The sequence below is a fragment of the Balaenoptera borealis genome (assembly GCF_965194805.1).
Source record: "Balaenoptera borealis genome assembly, chromosome: 1".
NCBI lineage: Eukaryota > Metazoa > Chordata > Mammalia > Artiodactyla > Balaenopteridae > Balaenoptera > Balaenoptera borealis.
The window spans coordinates 114,177,761-114,199,304 of record NC_138860.1 but is presented as its reverse complement, the minus strand read 5'-3'; the positions used below and the strand labels follow the sequence as shown (position 1 = coordinate 114,199,304).

Here is a 21,544-nt window from a genome sequence, read left to right as displayed (position 1 = left end):
TAAGAAAAAAAAAACCTAAATAATCCAATTTTAAAAAGGGCAGAGGACCTGAATAGACATTTTTTTCAAAGATGACATCCAAATGGACAGCAGAACAAGAAAAGGTGCTCAACATCACTAATCATCAGGGAAATGGAAATCAAAACCACAGTGAGATATAACCTCACACCTGTCAGAATGGCTAGTATCAAAAAGACAACAAATAAGTGTTGGTGAGGATGTGGAGAAAAGGGAATCCTCATGCACTATTGGTGGGAATGTAAATTAATGCAGCCACTATGGAAAATATGGAGATTCCACAAAAATTTTTAAATAGAACTACCATATGATCCAGCAATTTCACTCCTAGGTATTTATCCAACAAAAACAAAATCACCAATTCAAAAAGACATATACACCCCTATGTTCATTGCAGCATTATTTACAATAGCCATGATATGGAAGCAATCTAAGTGTCCAACAATAGATGAATGGATAAAGATGTGGTACTTGTGTGTGTGTGTGTGTGTGTGTGTGTGTGTATAAAATATTACTCAGCCATAAAAAAGAATGAAATCTTGCCATTTGTGACAACATGGATGAACCTACAGGGTATTATGCTAAGTGAAATAAGTTAGAGAAAGACAAATAAGTGAAATAAGTAAGACAGAGAAAGACAAATACCATATGATTTCACTCGTGTGGAATCTAAAAAACAAAACAAATGAACAAACATAAAATAAAAACAGAGTCATAGATACAGAAAACAAACAGGTGGTTGCCAGAGGGGAGAGAGGTGGGTAGAGGAAAGAAATGGGTGAGGGAGATTAAAAGGAACAAACTTCCAGTTATGAAATAAATGAGTCATGGGTACAAAATGTAGAGTGTGGGAATATAGTCAATAATTATGTAATATCTTGCATAGTGACAGATTGTAACTAGACTTATCATGGTGATCATTTTGAAATGTATGGAAATACTAAATCACTGTGTTGTGTAATAGGAACTAACACAGTGCTGAAGGTCAATTATACTTCAAAAAAGGAACAAATTCATGGAAAAAGAGATCAGATTTGTGGTTACCAGAGGTGAGGGGTTGGGGGGTGGGGAGGGGCAACTGGATGAAGGAGTCAAAAGGCACAAACTTCCAGTTATAAGATAAATAGGCACTAGGGATATAATGTACAACATGATAAATATAATTAACACTGCTGCATGTTACATATAAAAGTTAAGAGAGTAAATCCTAACAGTTCTCATCACAAGTGAAAAACATTTCTATTTCTTTAATTTTGTATTTATATGTATGGATGATGAATATGCACTAAACTTATTGTGGTAATCATTTCATGCTATATGTAAGTCAAATCTTTATTCTGTACACCCTGGACTTATACAGTGCTGTATGTCAATTATATCTCAATAAAACTGGGGAAAATAAGGAAATAAATAATTATAAATAAAATCACCAAAAAAAAAAAAAAAAGAGAGAAAAATACCCGCAAAGGCTCAGGAAACATTTTCACTATGAGAATACTACCAATTAATTTCCTGACGTTAACTAAAATTTTTCAAAATATAGAAATATTTTTTAAGTTAAATGCATGATACAACAGAAAAATTATTTTTGAAAAAGCAAAAGAGACCAGAGTACACAAAAAGTTGGGCATGCTAGACAAGTTTAGAAACCTTAGTAACAGAATCTGGGGTTTATGGGCAAAAAGAAATCTTGTGGGAGCTGCTAGAATGTGACTGGTTAAAGGGGCCACTCCTTTTCACTTATGCTTTTCTCAGGGAATGAAGTAAAAGCCGAACATACAAATGAGAATCTATTCAACTGTTTATTGTTCCTGAGTAACAGACTGACTGTGATATATGATAAATATTCTCTAGGGTATAAAACAAAGAAGTAGGTACAAAGAAATCTATGTTATTGTTATCTTGATAGCATTAATTTCACATTTTCCCTTTCTGTCTACCTCTTAGACCTCATGTACTTTTTCGGCTATAAGCTCTATTTCAGTTTCTCTTTCTCTGACTCTCTACTGCATCTTATTGTTTAATCATGCTTTGCTGATGTTTGTAACAAAAGCTGCACCATAGAGAGTTTTTATCTTATGGCAGTAACTAAGGAGATCAAGTTAAATCCTTAAAGCAGAAGTAAAATTATGAAAATAGTATATACAGCATGGATAGGTGGCTGCATAGGTAATTCTTTAATGCACTAAATGACTAGAGATCCACCCTTTTAGTGGATAGAAAGTCAAATGTCAGAAAGCTAAAGTGGTATCCTCTAGGTTTGGTACACATCTTTGGTTGAAAAGTAACCAGAGGTGTAGCCACAGGGTAGACTGTAATTGGAAAGCTGATCTGATCCAAAGTGAAGAAAAGTACATCCCCCCCCATAGAAAATTAGTCAGAAAAATCAGTATCTGCTCGTATCCACAAGTAATGATCTAATCCAATTTTGGTTTGAGGTCTACCACTAAACTTATTTATTTATTTCCAAAAGTTGTTATTAATAATAAGCTAATATTAGTAGTAAGCATGTGCTGGCACTCTGCTGAGTCTTGCTAAGATTGAGGGGTAAATAAGATGACCATGAGTCTTTCTTTCCTCAAGACGTTTACAATCTAAGGAATAGAACAGATATTAAGTAACAATTAAACAAAAGCATATTTATTATAATTACAGTAAGTTTTATGAAATAAAAATATAGGGTGCCTGTAAAAGCAAATAAAGGGACACTAAGAATCATGGAAAACTTCTTAAGAGACTGATACTAAAGGTGAGACTTGAAGGATGAATAAGAGGTAAAAAACAATTCTGGGCAAAGAAAATATGATTCAGGAAAGCTCTGTGTAGGATAACAGTTTGGTGTATTCACAGAACACATTATACAGGGTATTGCAGGCGATATTAAGTATTTAGGATTTTAGCCTAATGACAACAAGAAACTATTAAAGTGTTTTAGGCAGAAAAATGACATGTTTAGGTTTGTAATTTTAAACAATCACTCTGCTATGCATATAACAGATTAAAGTGGGATAAGAGTGTGTTTGTGGTCATCAGATAAAAGGCAAGAGATTAATAATTACTTGAATGGGGTAGGTGGCAGTGCTGATGAAGATAAAATGATATATTTGAGATATATTTACAAGTAAGAATAGACAGGACTTGGTAATTGATTGCCTACGGGGAAGAAGGTGAAGGAGATGTCAATGACAGGTTTCTGCATGAGCAACTAGGGAGATGATAAATAATCAGGATGGGGAACACTGGAGGAGGAACTGATTTGAGAGAAAGAACCAAGGTTCTCTTTTGGACATACTGAGTTTGACATGCCCACAGATATACAATCGGAGATGTCAGGCAGATGGCCGGTAGACCTGGAGCTCAGAATGGAGGTCTGTGTTGGAGCTGTAAATTTGTAAATTCACAGACATATATAAATATGTGTATACATATATTCCTTGAGCCCATGTGATAATGAGACTCAAATACCTAGGAGTGTGGCATTAGAAAGAATGAACCTTGGAGAGAACCCCTAGAATGTTAACATTTAAGAATCAGGTATTATAAGTGAAAAGGGACTGAGAATGAGTAGAAATCAAAGTAGCAAGAAACATGGTAGAAATGATCATGGAAACACAGAGTCTGGAATTTTTAAATTAGGTGGGAGTGGTCAAATGTGTTAGAAGCTCCTGAGAGGTCAATTAACAAGATCAGCTTTAGTAAAAGATTACAACAGATACTGGATTGAAAGTGAGTAAAAAATTGAAGACAGCAATATGAATAATCTTTCAAATCTGGCTATGAAATAAAGACAGGATCACAGTTGCATCAAGATTCATTGTCTTACTTAATCTTCCAACTTACTTTTATCTTTATTTTACAGATGAGGAAACTGAGGCTTAGAGAGGTCAAGTAACTTGAAAAGGTCAACCCAGTTTTCTCTTCTCATCTAGGTTATCCCTAAAAGTCTTTCTACCTCCAATAAAAAATTTTAAAATATACCTCTGTTTCTGTTCCACAGTCATAATAAATTTCGCATCTTTCACAAGAACAGAAGCAGCCTGTTGCACACCTTTCCTTGTTGCACAAAACTAAAAATGAATGAATAATTTTTGTATTAATCATATTAAAAACTGAACATTACACTAAAAAATAAGCAACCAACAAACCATACCACAAGCGTGGGTTTCTGATCAGAGTACGTTTGTATAACACTGGAAATTTTGTAGTTGAGGGTTAAATCAAACTTAAATTCGGTTTGGTTATTACTGCAGGGAAATCCAAGGACCACTTTCTCAAGTTTCACTGGTCTATGTCTCTCATCCATTTTCAGACATATAGCAGATCTTTCACCATCTGAAAGCCATTCTGCAATCTTTAAATGACAGAAACGTACACATTAAATTTTTTTCTAGTAAAGTTTTATGGCTAAAAAGCCCAATTACAGTTCACTTTAAAGTCAAGTTTAAAAATATTTAGTCAAGTAGTATTTTTCAACATTACATATTCTAGTGACACTTCTATTGATATATTGGTAAATATTTTCAGTAACAGTGTTTCAAGATTATACCCACTTTTAACATGGTAAACTTCCAATTAATTATTATTATTTTGTTTTATTTTCCTCCTAAGAGTCTAAAGTAAAATTAAAATTAATTTCAACAGAGAAGTCAAATTTCTCACTAGCACTGTAACTCCTTTGCTATTTTTCAGAATGATGCCCAGATATGGCTGACACTTCTTTTGTGTTATCCTAAATATTAGCTGAAGAGTAGCAAAGTAATGATTGGCTTAGACTGGCAAAGGCTGACAACTTTTTTAAACAAAGAACAAATAAACACTGAGAGATGGCAGTGCCAAAAGCACATTTCAGACTCAATGCTAGAGTCCTTAGTTAATTTCTGGAGCTGTGGAGAGCAATCCTTAACTTCACATAGCCTGGTTAGTAATCAGGCTTTGTGCCCTGCTATGAAACTGATTGTTTCTTTGACAGGAAGATAAAGTAATGAGTTTTTAATGGCATAGGAAGGAAATATTAAAACATTTTCAAGGCTCTCATGGGTAGGGATGAGAACAAGAATTTACAGTTTGAGCGGAGCAGAAGGCAAAGGATGAAGGCCTTAACTCAGGGGAAACCTGAGGTAGAGGACTTGTAGAAAGAGACAGAGAGACAGCATTCACAGAAGTAGTGATTATCACAAAGGGGAAGAGAGTTTCAAGAATTACAGAGTATTGATATTTTGTAACTGCTTACACATCAATAAGAAAAGTTTAGTATCCCAATGTGAAAAAAAGGTAAAGTCTATGACCTTGCAGGTTGCCAAAAAAGAACTTAAAATAGTTGACAAATATATTAAAAATATTTACTTCAGTAGTAATCAAAGCAGTACAAAATTTTAAAATAAGGTACCATTTTAAATAACAAATTTGAGAACTATTTAAAAGTAATAATAACAATAATAATTTCATTATTATACTATCCAGCGTTAGAATACAGAGAAATGGCTGATGGTAGAGGTATAAATGAATATAACATTTATTGAAAGCACTGTGTTCTTAGAGTTTTATATACCCTTTGACTCAGTTATTCTACTTTAGCAGACCATCCTAAGGAAATAATTGCAATGTTTTCTTAGATATAATTTCAGCACTATTTACAATAGCAAAAAATGGAAACAATCTTCCACCATTAAGGTATTAAATAAATTACAATAAAACCACAAAAAATTGTATTAAAGAAGAGTACTTAATAACATGGAAACATTTGTAGGTAACATGCAAGTCATAAAAGTGTATGTATATTATGATTCCATCAATAAATCTAAGAAGGACAAATGCTGGGGTTTTTTTATTTACACATACTTTAAAATTTTCTCTATTATTCTTGAATATAAACAAAACAAGTTGTCATTTTAAGAACAAAAAGGATTAACTGTGCTAAACTAAAGATAAAGGCAAAATTTTACATTGGATTAGAGAATACTGTACAGCAGCTTTTGTGGAAACAATTTCTAAGAATTAGCTGGGGGAAAAGTCATATTACAGTAGGCTGAGAAGTAAATAGGAGTAAGAAAGCAGAGTGAAATTGTACTACTTTTCAAGTTTGCCAAAAAACTGAAGAAGAAAATTAGGACATGTGTTTGTTATAGAAAGTATAATATTGTACAATTATTTCTTTACATGTTCATGTACCCTATTAACCATGAGATCCTCTTCAAGAGCAGGGTCTACATGTTTTCACTTTTGCATCTATCATTAGTGCTTACCACAATTCCAGGCACATAGAATTGGGGGTAACATAACACCTCATATTATGAAGTGTCTAAAACCCATGAAATTATGACTTTTAGATACTATTAAACAACAGACTCGCACCAAACATATTTTATTAAACCCAATCAACCAAATTTGATGGCCTTAATGCTGTCATACCTATGAGATCTAACCATAACTTTCCACGATATAACTTTCCTATTAAATTGGTTAGGTGATTTACAGAAAAAAAAAAAAAAACACCTCACTTTTCTCTAAGATTAAATATTTCACTAAGTCATAAAAAAATCTGATAGACTAAAATTCTAACTTACATCCTCAGCATTTGGAATTGTTGCAGATACAGCTACAAATCTCACTGGAATAATACTGCTGGTATTTTCTACAGCATGAGATAAAAACTGCACAGTTTTCATTCTGCTGACTACAACTTCAAGAGTTGGTCCACGATTTTCATCTTTGACAACGTGTATCTGAGAAAAAAATTAAGACTCATTAGCTATAAAAATAAAAATCTATCTAGTCAATTAAAATGTAAAACAATATTAAACACTCTTCCTTAAGAAAATAAGCATTTTCCACTTGAAGGGATAAAGCAAACATAGAGTTCGGTTGAAAATGTCTTGTTTCTTTATATCCATTCAAATCATCTCTTCATGTTTATCTCTGAAAGTGAATAACGTGTTCACTACCTCATCAATGAGAAACAATCGAACCAGTTGGACCAAAGAGTTGTCTCTCCATTTTCTGGTCATGCTATCCCATTTTTCCTAGAGAAAAAATGCAAGTGGTTTAACATGATAAGGAATTATAATAAGTATTACTAAGGTGTGATAAAATTTTTAACATGGCTTGTTACAAACGATGGGCAATATTTTAGTTGATGTCTTAAAAGTATCCGAAAAGATACTTAAAGATTTTTAAAATTTTAAATAATTTTGATAATCATGGGTTTAAAAAATTGAACCCCCATTTATTTTTTAAGTTTAATCAAAAATATTCAAAAGTATAGTCTAATTACCCTTTCTAAGCTCTACCAAGGTCCTCCTGCTACAATACATAATATTTGGATAAAGAATACAAGCAATAAGTATGATTACAAATCATCCACAATAACAAACTGCCTATTCATATCTTTTGCCTATTTACTCCATTTGGTTGTTTGTCTTTTACTTAATTGATTTGTTAGCATTCCGTATGTACCCTGAATACTAGTACGTTTTGTTTGTTTGCTTCACATTGCAAATATAGTCTTCTACTTTGTATTTTCTTTTAACTTTTTTCCATGGTGAAGAGAAAGAGATATTTGCTAATAATCCAAGGAAATAATAAAATATAAGCAACACCTACTGGAGTTGTCATAATAATATGGGCTTGCTGAATCTCAAATAGGTCATCCATTACTGTATCTCCAGTGAGTTCTTTACAGTTCAATCCTATTGGTCCAAATTTTTCTTTCCAATCATCAAAACGCTGACTACACAGGGCTTTTATTGGTGCCACTACAACAATATAAGATATTTATTTTAAATATCAGTGCAATTTAAAAATTATTTTCACAAATAGTTAATAAAGTTAGCACACATCTAGGTGCTGCCTAGTATTTATAAATTAAAAGTTAACAATATAAACATATTATTTAGAACTATAAAAGTAATCACCAAACAGAACTAAAAATAGAAAAAGAAGTGATTGCTCAGGTAATTGTAACTAAGAATGAAGAAAGGTAGGGTGGAAATTATCGCCCTTTGTGATCACTGATTTTTTTAACCATGTGTATAAATTACTTTGATGAAAAAAATTTTAATATATACCTAAAAAAAGAGAATAGAGGTTCCTATGGAAATTTCTCATATTACAAAATGTTTGATTCTATTTGTTCATCTTCCCTGTCCTTTTAAAAATAAACATGTAAAGGCCAAATTCTCAATTCCAATACTATTTTTATTTATAAATCTGGGAAAATGTGTTTTGAATTTAATGTTAACAGATAAGACCAAATGTGACATGTCTTTATTTAAAAAGTATAGAAAACCAAATAATAATTCTTATGTCTTGAATTTGAACTTATTTCTTACTTTTACCTCAACGGTTTATCACTATTATAATTAATTATCATTCTTTCAATATATAAATACTTACTGTAAACAATTTTAATGTTCGACCATGGCAATGGTACTTCCATTAACAATCTTGTTATAGCTAGCTCAAACAATACAGTTTTCCCAGAACCAGTTGGAGCACAAATCACAAAATTCCTATCTGTATAAAGAAGCTAAAAAATAAAATTTAATCAACCATAGAATATACGGAAATTTTCAATTCTCAATTTGTTAGAAAATATGTCTTAAGAAGACTCTATGGAATAATAGTTCAAACATCTTTACCTCTAAACTTATTAAAATTATAAGCTGGCTCTAGATCCATCACCCTCAAAAAATAAAACTATTAATAATTTATCATATTGTTTGGTCAAAGTAATATGCTAGATAGACCTAGAAGAAAATAATTTCTTTAGCTTCCAGAAAAATTGTTATAAATCTAATAAATATAAACAACCCACCTATGAAAATTACATGCATTCATTTAACAAACATTTTTTGAGCTCCTATAATGTACCAGTCACTGAGTGTAGCACTGAAGACAAAAAGATGAATGTGATCTAGTCTCTGCCCTTAGAGAGCACACAATCTAGTAAGAAAAGGCAGATAATAATTAAACAAAATACTTACATCATCAAAGGCTTTGGACTGTATATAGTTGAAATATGGGAATTGTTTGAAAATACTTCTAAATTTTGCCGCTGAGAATAACATTAAGGAGTTAAATATTTCAGAAGTTTAAAAATCGGTTACTCAATTTAAAAATTAAGTTAATATTGCCTTTGACAATATTTAATGATGAGGTTTAATACTTGCTATTTTATCATAAGAAAGGAATTAACAGATACAGAGGGAAGGACCGAGATGGCAACATAGGAGGCTCTTGAACTTCTATCCTCCCATGGATCCACTGAACAAACAGCTACACGTGGAGCAATTCCCTCTGAGAGAAATCCCCAAACTAGCTGAATGATTCCTTTACAACAGATGAATGAGAAAATACCTACATCAAAATGGGTGGGAAAGGCTGAGAAACCCTTGCCATAAATCCCACTCCTGGCACATCACCATACAATTGGAAAGAAACCCCCAACTCCCAGATCCTCCCTGAGGAGCAGAGGGTTTGGACCACACATCTAGTGCCCCAATTTTTAAGGCTCCTGCCTGAGGGATGGGCTCTCAAAACACTCAGTTCTGTTAGCCAAAAGGGCTTGCATTTACAAGCAAGGAAAATAAGCATCTTTTAAATGGGCACAGGAACATCCCACTACCCTTGCAGGTATACATCCAGGCTCAGTGCAGAGGGGGCAGGCAAGAATGCCCATCTTCAGTTTCTCCTTGAAAGGAATTTAATTGCATACTTTCTCAGCTGCTGACTGAGGTTCTGGCTTCTAATCAACTTGCATCTACGTGCTGACTGACTGCAATCCTCCCCTTGGGACATTGATGGATCTTGGCACACCCTTAACTTCTGTGAGCCACTAAGAACAAAGGCAGAGGCTTGGACAATCACAAAGGTTTGACAGGTAACTAGGAGCCCAGGCCAGGTTGATTGACAAGGTTCATCTCTTATACCAGACCAGTCTCTCAAGATTGGGGAGATACCTGTTTTAGCTAACGTTCAGAGACCAACATAGAAAGTCAAGGAAAATGAAGAAACGGGGGAATATGTTTAAAAAATAAATAAATAAATAAATCTCCAGAAACTGAATTTAATGAAACAGAGACAAGTGATTTACCTGATAGAGAGTTCAAAATAACACATAAAGATGCCCATCAAGGTCAGGAAAGCAATGCATGAGCAAAGTGAGAATTCCAACAAAGTCATATAAAATATTAAAAAGTACCAAACAGAAATCATAGAGCTAATGAATATAATAATTGAACTGAAAATTTCAATAGAAGGTTTCAACAGAAGACAGATCAACTGAAAGAAAGGATCAGTGAACTTGAAGACAGGGCAGTGGAATTAATGCAATCATGGGAGCAAAACGAAAAAAAAAGAGTGAGAAAGAGTGAAATCAGCTTAAGGAACTTATGGGACACCATCAAGTGGACCAATATACACATTATAAGGGTTCCAGAAGAAAAAGAGGTAAAGGGGAAGAAAGCTTATTTAAAGAAATAATGGCTGAAAACTATCCTAGCCTGGGGAAAGAAACAGACATGCAGATCCAAAAATCCCAGAAATTACTAAAGAAGGTGAATCTCAAGAGACCCACACTGAAACTCACAGTAATTAAATTGCCAGAAGTTAAAGACAAAGAGAGAACCTTAAAAGCAGCAAGAGAAAAGCAACTTGCTACATACAAAGGAATTCCCGTAAGATTGAGTGAATATTTCAGCAAAAACCTTGTAGACCAGATTGTGGAATGATATATTCTGGGTGCTGAAAGAAAAAACTGCCAACCAAGAATATTTTACCTGGCAAAGCTGTCCTTCAGAATTGAAGGAAAAATAAAGAGTTTTCTAGACAAACAAAAACTGAAGGTGTTCATCACCACTAGACCAGCTTTACAAGAAATGCTAAAGGATGTTCCTTCAAGCTGAAATGAAAGGATGCTAATTAGTAACAGGAAAACATATGAAAGTACAAAACTCACTGATAAAGGTTGATACATAGTTGCATTCAGAATACTCTAATATTGTAATGTTGGTAGTTAATCACTTATAACTGTAGTATATATGTTAAAAGACAAAAGTACTGTATCTATAATAATTTATTAATGGAGACACAATATTAAAAGATATAAATTGTGACATTAAAAACATAAAATGTGAGAAAGTGAATGTAAAATTGTAGAGCTTTTGTATGCATTCAAAGTTAGTTTTATCAGCTCAAAAGAGACTGTTAAAACTGTAAGATTTTTTTATGTGAGTCTCAAGGTAACTACAAAGCAAAACTCTACAGTTGATACACAAAGATAAATAGAAAACAGTGAGAACATACCACTACAGAAAATCATCAATTCACAAAGGAAAAGAGCAAGAGGAGAAGAAAGGAGCAACAGAACTACAAAACATCAGAAAACAATAAAATGACAATAAGTCCAACCTATCAATAAATACTTTAAATGTAAATGGACTAAATTTTCTAATCAAAAGTCATAAAGTGGCTGAATGGATTTAAAAAAACAGGACTAAATTATTTGCTGCCTATAGGAGACTCATTTCAGCTTTAAAGACACACAAAGAAAGTAAAGGGATGAAAAAAGATATTCTATACAAGTGGAAATCAGAAGAAAGTAGAGGTAGCTCTACTTACATCAGACAAAATAGACTTGAAGCCAAAAACTGTAATAAGAGACAAAGAGGTCATTATATAATGATAAAGGGGTCAATTCATTGGGAGGATACAGCAACTGTAAATACTTATGCACCCAACAATGGAGCACCTAAATATATAAAACAAATATTAACAGATCTGAACAGAGAAACAGACAGCAATACAATAATAGTAGGGGGCTTCAAGACGCCACTTTCAATAATGGATAGATCATCCAGAAAGAAAATCAATAAGGAAACATCAGACTTAAACTATACCTTACACCAGATGGCTCTAACAGATATACACAGAGCATTCCCTTCAGCAGCAACAGAATACACATTCTTCTTAAGTGCACATGGAACATTCTCCAGGAAATATCATATGTTAGGGCACAAAACAAGTCTTAAGTTTTAAAAGAAGAATGAAATAATATCAAGCACCTTTTCCAACCACAGTAGCATGAAACTAAAAATCAATTAAAAGAAGAAAACTGGAAAATTCACAAATATATGGAGATTAAATAACATGCTCCTGAACAACTATTTGGGTCAAAGAAGAAATCAAAAGGGAAATCAAAAACATATCTTGAGACAAATGAAAATGGAAACACAACATACCAAAACTTTTGGGATGCAATAAAAAGCTGTTCTAAGAGGGAATTTTATAGTGATAAGTACCAAAATGAAGAAAAAAGAAATATCACAAATAAACAACCTAACTTTACACCTCAAGGGACTGGAAAAGGAGGAACCAAATAAGTCCACAGTTAGTAGAAGGAAGAAATAACAAAGACTGGAGCAGAAATAAATAAGAAACCAGAAAAACAATAGAAAAGATCAATGAAACAATGAGCTGGGTCTTTTTGAAAAGATAAACAAAATTGACAAAACTTTAGCTAAGATAACTAAGAAAAAAAGTAGAGATGATTCAAATAAATAAAATCAGAAATGAAAGAGGAGAAAACACAACTGATAAGACAGAAATACTAAGGATCATAAGAGACTACTATGAACAATTATATGCCAAAAAGTAGATAATCTAGAAGAAAAGGAAAATTCCTAGAAACAAGAACCTATCAAGGCTGCATCATGAAGAATAGAAAATCTGAACAGATCAATTACTAGTAAGGAGATTGAATCAGTAATCAAAAATTTCCCAACAAAGTCCAGGACCAGATGGCTTTACTGGTGAATTTACCAAATATTTTAAAAGAATTAATACCAATCCTTCTCAAACTCTTCCAAAAACTAAAAGAGGAGGGAATGCTTCTAAACTCATTTTATGAGGCCAGCATTCCACTGATACCAAAGCCAGATAAGAACACCATAAGAAAAGAAAATTACAGGACAATATCCCTAATAAACATAGATGCAAAAACTTCAACAAAATATTATAAAACTGAATTCAACAGTACATTAAAAGGATCATACACCATGATCAAATGGAATTTATTCCTGGGATATAGGATGGTTCAACATCCACAAATCAATCAATGTGATATACTGCTTTAACAAAGCAAAGAATAAATATCATATCATCTCAATAGATGAGGAAAAAGCACAGGACAAAATACAGCATCTTTTCATGATAAAAACTCTCAAGAAACTGGGTACAAAAGGAATACACTTCAACATAATAAAGGCTGTATATAACAAGCTCACATCTAACATTCATACCCAATTATGAAAAACTGAGTTTTTCCTCTGAGGTCAGGAACAAGACAAGGATGTCCATTCTTGCCACCTTTATTTAGCATAGTATTAGATATCCTAGACAAGGCAATCAGACAAAAAAACAAAGAAAGAAAAGGAATCCAAATTGGAAACGAAGAAGTATAACTATTTCTATTTGCAGGCGACAAGAAACTATATATAGAAAACCCAAGACTCCACACACACAGACCAAAAAAAACCCAAAACAAAACAAACAAATTAAAAAATCTGTTACAACTAATAAACAAATGTAGCTAAGACACAGAATACAAAATCTATATACAAAAATCAATTGTATTTCTATACACTAACAATGACATATAAGAAAGAAAAATGAAGCAAATAATCTCATTAACAACAGCATCAAAAAGAATAAATACTGAGAAATAAATTTAACCAAGGATGTAAAAGATCTGTAAACGGAAAACTATAAGACATTGATGAAAGAAATTGAAGACACAAATAAATGGAAAGATATTTCATATTCATGAATTCAAAGGATTAATATTGCTGAATGTCCACACTACCCTAAATGATCTACAAATTTAATGCAATCCCTATCCAAACTCCAATTGCATTCTTCACAGAAATAGAAAAAACAATCCTAAGAATCGTATGAAACCACACACACACACACACACACACACACACACACACACACACACACACAAAACCAGCTAAAGCAATACTAAGAAAGAAGAACAAAGCTGGAGGTAACACACGTCTTGATTTCAAACTATATTACAAAGCTATGGTAATCAAAGCAGTATGGTACTGACATTAAAAACAGACACATAGATCAATGGAACAAAATATCCAGCCCAGAAATAAACACATGCACATATGGTCAATTAATTTTCAACAAAGGAGTCAAGAATTGGGAAAGCATAGTCATTTCAATAAATGGTGATGGGAAAACTGTATATCCACATGCAAAAGAATGAAACTGGACCCCTATCTCATACCATACACAAAAATAAACTCAAAATGGATTAAAGACTTAAACATAAGACTTGAAATCATAAAAGTCCTAGAGGAAAACAAAGAGGAAATGCTTCTTGACACTGGTCTTAGCAATGATGTTTTGGATTTGAAACCAAAAGCGAAGGCAACAAATGCAAAAATAAAGAAGTACGACTACATCAAACTAAAAAGCTTTCGCACTGCAGAAGAAACCATCAACAAAATGAAAAGGCAACCTATGGAATGGGAGAAAATATTTGCAAACCAAACATCCAATAAGGCGTTAATATCCAAAATATACAAGGAACTTATAAAACTCAAAAAACAAATAACCCAGTTTAAAAATAGGCAAAGGACCTGAATAGACATTTTCCCAAAGAAGACATACAAATGGCTAACAGCACATGAAAAGACGCTTATCATCAGTAATCATTAGGGAAATGCCAATCAAAACCACAGTGAGTTGGCACCTAACACCTGTTAGAATGGCTATAATCAAAAAGATAAGAGATAAATGCTGGCAAGGATATGGATGAATGGAACCCTTGTACACTACTGGTAACGATATAAACTGGTGCAGTCCTTATGGAAAACATTACAGAGTGTCCTCAAAAAATTAAAAATAGAAGTATCACATGGTCCAGCAATCCCTGGGTTATACCCAAAGGAAACAAAATCAGTATCTCAAAGAAATATCTGTATAGCCACGTTCATTTCAGCATTACTCACAGTAGCCAAAGTATGGAAACAACATAACCATTAAGAAATGAATGGATAAAGAAAATATGTATACAACAGAATATTATTCAGCCTTTAGAAAGAAGGAAATTATGCCTTTTGTGACAACATGGATGAAACTGGAGGGCATTATACAAAGTGAATTAAGCCAGACAGAGAAAGACAGATCCTGCATGATATCACTTATAAGTGGAATCTTAAAAAAAAAAAGTCAAACATAAAAATAGTACAATGAATGGTGGTTGCCAGGGGCTGGGGGTATGGGAGAAACAGAGGCTGGTAAAAGAGTACAAACTTTCAGCTATACGATTCGTAAGATCTGAGGATCTAATGTATAAAATGGTGAGTAGAGTTGAAAATACTGTATTGTATAATTAAAATTTGCTAAGAGAGTTAACTTAAGTGTTCTCATCCAAAAAACAAAAAAAAAAGGTAAATATGTGAGGTGATGGATGTGTTAACTAACTCGATGGTGGGAACATTTTGTAATGTATACATTTATCAAACTATCATATTGAACACTTTAAATGTATTATAATTTTGTCAATTATACCTCAATAAAGCTGGGGTGGGGGAGGAATTAAAATTATTCCAGTCCCCAGTCACCTTACATATTCTGAAAAGAACTTGTAAAGTCCTTATGGAGAAACAAGGTTATATAAGCGTTATACTTTGACAATTAGATCTGAGAGAAGAGATGCAAATACATATATAAAAGTATATCAGAACTAAGAATGTAGTTTGTCTTTTCCAGAGTGGTATTTTTTTCTTATTCATCTTGATGAGGCCATTTGATATTTATCTCTTCTTTAAAATTCCAAATTTCATTTTTTAACTGTTGATTATGTTTCATTAGCTGATGTGTGTTGCTGCTGGTCACCTAACCCTGAATTCCTTTGTTTTTGGTAATTTCGTTGTGCTAAGTGGTGGATTTAATTGTAATTATCAGCATACTGGCTCAACAAGGACTTAAATCGTCCTTCCTCTGAGAAAGCTCAAAAATATTAATAGATATAAAGAATAAACTGTCCCCTCTCCAAGTTAAGAGTCTATTGCCAGTTTGGGAGATATTTGTACTTGCATGGATTCTTATTAGTCTGAGTCACATTTGTCAACTACATTTATGAAACACTGTGCAGAATACTAGACTCAGAAAGCTGCAGGAAGTTGTAAATAAAGAAGAAAATGAGTTCCTGCAACTGTGGCTGTTACAATCAATTAGGAGATATAAAACAGATAATATATCTGAGAACACAAATACATAGTTATTTAAGCAATTATATTTTTATGAAGATATTAAAAAATTGATGGATTAAAAAAAAAAATTGATGGATTGTGGTAAGTGATCCTGATAAAAGTTAAATCAGAGCATATTACTTCTCTGCTCAAATTCCCCCATTTCTCTCAAAGTATATGGCCACAAGGCCCTACATAATCTTGCCTCCCCACTCCACCTTTGTGTTTCTGACCTCACGTCCTACTACTCTTGCTTCTGACTCATTTCCTCTGGCTTTATTGGACTCTTTTATGTTTTTCAAAAACATCAGCCATGTTTTTGCTGTAAAGCCTTCCCTCTGCCTAGATTGTTCTTCCCTCCATATTTCCTTGGCTCTTTCACTTCCTTCACGTGCTTACATCTCAACTTCTAAAGAAGACGTACCCTAATTACTCTATTTAATTCTAATCCTGAGCCCCCATTCCAGCATTCCCAATTTAATCTCCTTTACTCTGCCCCACTTTTTTCTTTTTTCATATTACTCATCACCTTCTAAAATACTATATGACTTATTTATATACTGTTACAATTGTTCTGATCTATCCTCTTCCCCACCCCCATACCAAGAATGTTAACTTCTCAAGGGCAAGAATTCATTGTCTGTTTTACTAACTGACATATCCCAAATGCCTGGCACACATTAAGAACTCAATTAATACAGGCTTGCATTTATTAAATCAAGCAGATAATTTATAAACCTTCATTTTACTTTCAATTGTGCACTGTGTCAGAATACTCATTCCGAATCAAAAATGTAATACTGAGTTTGTCAATCCATCAGTTTTTTAACGAATCTCATTTTTCCTTCAAAATATATCTCTTCCTTTAAAATATTTATTTGTAACAAGCCCACAAGTGGGTCATCATGCTGGTTTTTCTCTCATGAGGTAATTCCACATCAATTTACACTCACAAAAATGAACCTATGATTCAGAGTAGATGTAAAATCAGTTTCTAGCTCATGAGAAAACTCAGCTACTAAGTATACCATTTATCATCATTATCAACACTTGATATCAAATTTTTCCTTTTGTCCAACAAATTCTCAGCAGTCTCACTGCAATTACATGTTATAACGGGATGCGGGGCGGGAGGAGCGGAATGTCTGTAGAACTGAAAATGACAACAGTACTGTAGCAGGATCAATCTGACCAAACTTCTATTGTCCTGAGGATTCAAATATAGTAAAATATTGTAAAATAATCAGAAAATAAGTCCAAGTAATCCCCAAACTCTCAAATTATCATAACTAGCATTGTCTTCCACTGTAAATAATACACTTGGAAACAATAAAGTGCAGCAAGTTCAGCAAGTTTGACAGCAAATGAACTTTTTGGACAATAAATCAATGGACACAAGAGTAGGCAGTAGTCTAGCTAACAAAGAGACCTAAACAACAGAACCACTTCATCTATGCTAAGATAGCAAGAAAATCTTTAAAACTCTTCAAAAATTAGTCATATTATGGCAAGTTCAGGTATGGGATAAGAATTTCCCATCATACAGATAATGAAACTACCTTTAACTGTTTACTGCTAACCTATTTCCTACATTCCCACACTATTTAGATCACCAGAGAGAAGGAAGTGCAACAAGACTGAGACACCATGATGAAGAGGAGCACTAATGGCTGGCCATTTCTGACATTATTATATCATATATAACCCTTTTATTGTCCCCTCCTCCCATTCTAATTCAGTTCAGTTATATGCACTGGAGGCAATTTTTCACAAGTGGTGAAGCAAACATTTTCTAACTATACTTCAGAATTCTCAGTCCCCAGAGTACCCAGGATTAGAATCACTCATCCCTAGATTTCTCTAGCTCAATGGCCCCATATCTGGAATTCACTGTTTTGTCAACTAGATCATAACTTTTGTGGATTCTAGAGCCTTCCCCAGCTTTGAGTCACTAATTCCATAATCCTAAAGCATGGCTTAGGTAGTGTAACTTGACCTGCTCAAAAATATTGCATGGTTTCTCTTCATGGCTTACTAAATATATTAAAAATAAAAACTTCTTGGTATTTATGGCATTAAATGATCTAACCCTAAAATACCTATCCATCATTATTTCCTCCTACTCCTTTTTTTAAAAAAAATACAATTCCTTTTTACTGCATTTTTTAAAATTATATTTATTTTATTTTATTTATTTTTTTGGCTGCGTTGGGTCTTCGTTGCTGTGCATGGGCTTTCTCTAGTTGCGGCAAGTGGGGGCTACTCTTCATTGTGCTGTGCAGGTTTCTCATTATGGTGGCTTCTCTTGTTGCAGAGCACGGTATCTAGGCATGCAGGCTTCAGTAGTTGTGGCACACAGGCTCAGTAGCTGTGGCTTACGGGCCCTAGAGTGCAGGCTCAGTAGTTGTGGCACACAGGCTTAGTTGCTCCGCGGCATGTAGGATCTTCCCAGACCAAGGCTTGAACTCATGTCCCCTGCATTGGCAGGCAGATTCTTAACCACTGTGCCACCAGGGAAGTCCCCCTACTACTCCTTTAATCATGACTTTTTTCACCCAAACTGGAATGCTTGTTCTTGCCAAACATATTCCATACTTTCTTACCTTTGCCCTTGCTCATGGCTACTCTTTTGCCAGAACAACTTCTCCTCTTTATATGGCTTTCAATGAATTTGGAGATAAGAAGATACACAAGGCTTGGTCCTTGCCTTCAAGGAGTTCATAGGTCATAGGGAAATAGTTACAGAAACAGCTGATGAATTATAATAAAATAGAATAAGTACACTGCTACAGACATACAACAAAGTATCAAAGAAGCAAAGAGAATGTTACCTCCAGAACACACATATATACTCAAAATAATTACGTTGGAAATACCCAGACATGTAAATAGGTATAATCTGCAAATTAGGTTGTTTCAAAAATTACTAGATTTGTAAAAATGTCCCCAGTCCATAGAATATCCCTTTCTCAGTCATTTCCCCTACCCATGTTTATACCAATATGCTGTCCTTACACAAAATAAAGGAAATTATCTGTATCAATTTGTAAGTAAATATGCTCACAGTTCATTCAGTAATACAAATCTCATATCTGTACTTGTCACAGACTGGTAACAAACAGTTCACAACTGGTACCAGTCCACAGACCACACTTTCAGTAGCACTAACTATCACACATATTGAGACTCTTACATGACCCAAAAGATTCACTTTTCCCTCTTCTTCTTTGTCAACCAAAACAAACAAACAGAAACACAATGAACCAAAATGTTTTAAAATTATGACTTCAAATATAATGCTGCTGTAGTAAAATAATTTAAAGGATACGGATTTCTGTGACAGCCTTCAAGGAATTGAAATCATTTTCTGTTACCCCTAAAAAAAAAAATCCTACATACTTATGCATATTTTTAACCTTTTCCATAAAAGCTACTTCAATAAAATTTGTGTAACTTTTTATTGAGAGCACAGTTAAAACAATATTAGATCACAGTTAAAAAACACAATGCAATATAGTAAAGAAATTGTACATAGAGAGACAGCCTACTCAAATTTTTGTATTCTTACCTATGCTAAGAAATACAGACTAGACTGTACTTTTAGAAAACCAACTGAAAAAGCAAGGAATTACCTTGAACTTCATGAGGCTGGGAGGCAACTGAAAAAGATGGTCCTTTGATTATGCCTTCTCTGATTTCAGAAGCAGAAAAAGTATCACTGGCTCTAAACATATTAATGTCTGAATACTGAGGTTTCTGCTTACTATTGCTATATTTCCATGATTTCCCTTTGCTCATTTCCATTTGGACAATTTTCACTGAGCCAATATGAGAGTCCAAGTTTACTCTGTCATTGGAATAAGCACTCCCATGTATATTGTCAGATATTTTAAATAATCTGCAAAAAAAACATATTTGCATTTGTAATAGTTACTTAGAATGTGAAAAACTAGCATAAAATTGGTCCCTTTAAAAATACTTACAGATTTTGGTTTATTAGAATACAAAAGCTAATCATTCTCCTAAAGTACAATTTGCTAAATTTACCACTGAATTCTTTCTTTTTTTTTTTTTTTAAACATCTTTATTGGCGTATAATTGCTTTACAATGGTGTGTTAGTTTCTGCTTTATAACAAAGTGAATTATTTCTTTTCACTTTCCTAACACTCAGATAAATCCATCTGCGGTAGCCAACCTCTGAGATAGTTCCAGTGATCCTTGTTTCCTGGTGCTCAACCCCTTTATTAGTCACCTTCCTTGAATCAGGACTGGCCTATGAGACTAGCAGAGTACTGTGGAAGGACAAGCATGTGACATCTAAGGCTAGGTCATAAAAGATTGTCACTTCCACATGGTCTCTTGGATCACTCACTCTAAGGGGAGCTAGCCACTGTATCATGAGACCACTGAAGCAACCCTATAGAGAGGCCCATGTGGACAGGTACTGAGACTTCTTGTCAGTATCCAGCACCAACTTTCCAAACACTGTTCAATAATCATTTTAGTGTAAGAAATAGTTCTTTGTAAAGTTCTAGAAAACAAAGAAAGGCCATCTTATGATTGTAATTTACTATATTTGACTGATTCAAAGACAATCCATCAAAGTAATTTGTTCACAATAGCCCTAAGGGAAGAAGTGACCAATAGGGTTCCTAATACAACACTAGCACCTTATAGAATAAGTAAAAGGGTGATGGCAGGTTATCAGTCTTACAGAATTCTGTAAGGAATGACACCCAAATAAGTACTGTACAAATATAGAATACTTTCTAAATTATTTTGACTATTAATCTTAATGACAGGTTTTTGTATGAGAAAGACCAATCTTTCAAAAAACTAGAGAGAGAAATGTATTTTAGAACAAACTGTGGAGTTGCATCCTCCAATGCCAGCAGTTCTATTTTTGAAAACAGAAAATTCAAAAGCAGATGGTTAGTCTTAGATAATATAATAGAATCCCATTATGAAATGGTATTGAAGACAAGGAAAACACTTATGCCACAAGATGACTCCTTGCTACATGCTGTGATATCAGTTAAAAGCACAGACTTTGGAATCAGACAAACCTGGATATAAATCCAAAGCTCCTCCACTTTCTAGCTGCATGACTTTAGAGTTTGAAATAGGTTTTTCAAACCATAAAAATATTATCCACATACTAGTTATCTAAATTCTCTGAACCTCAGATTCTTCCTAGGTCCTCTGGAACTCCCACTCCACACTCTCCATATCCTCAGCTTCTTTACTGAATTTTATA

General features: G+C 33.6%; 1 protein-coding gene across 3 annotated transcripts in view; it reads right to left on the bottom strand.

Moving 5' to 3' along the window:
* Nucleotides 1-21,544, bottom strand: part of HFM1 (helicase for meiosis 1) — a 146,276-nt gene that overhangs the window by 103,053 nt on the left and 21,679 nt on the right. For all 3 annotated transcript variants that reach the window (XM_082382902.1, XM_082382904.1, XM_082382903.1), the window contains 9 exons: nucleotides 19,919-20,184; nucleotides 19,615-19,662; nucleotides 9,000-9,070; nucleotides 8,410-8,542; nucleotides 7,618-7,769; nucleotides 6,960-7,037; nucleotides 6,582-6,740; nucleotides 4,169-4,369; nucleotides 3,997-4,085 (listed from right to left, as the gene is read on the bottom strand). In XM_082382902.1, coding sequence (XP_082239028.1) covers nucleotides 3,997-4,085; nucleotides 4,169-4,369; nucleotides 6,582-6,740; nucleotides 6,960-7,037; nucleotides 7,618-7,769; nucleotides 8,410-8,542; nucleotides 9,000-9,070; nucleotides 19,615-19,662; nucleotides 19,919-20,184 — 1,197 coding nt within the window. The remainder of the gene's footprint in view (nucleotides 1-3,996; nucleotides 4,086-4,168; nucleotides 4,370-6,581; nucleotides 6,741-6,959; nucleotides 7,038-7,617; nucleotides 7,770-8,409; nucleotides 8,543-8,999; nucleotides 9,071-19,614; nucleotides 19,663-19,918; nucleotides 20,185-21,544) is intronic.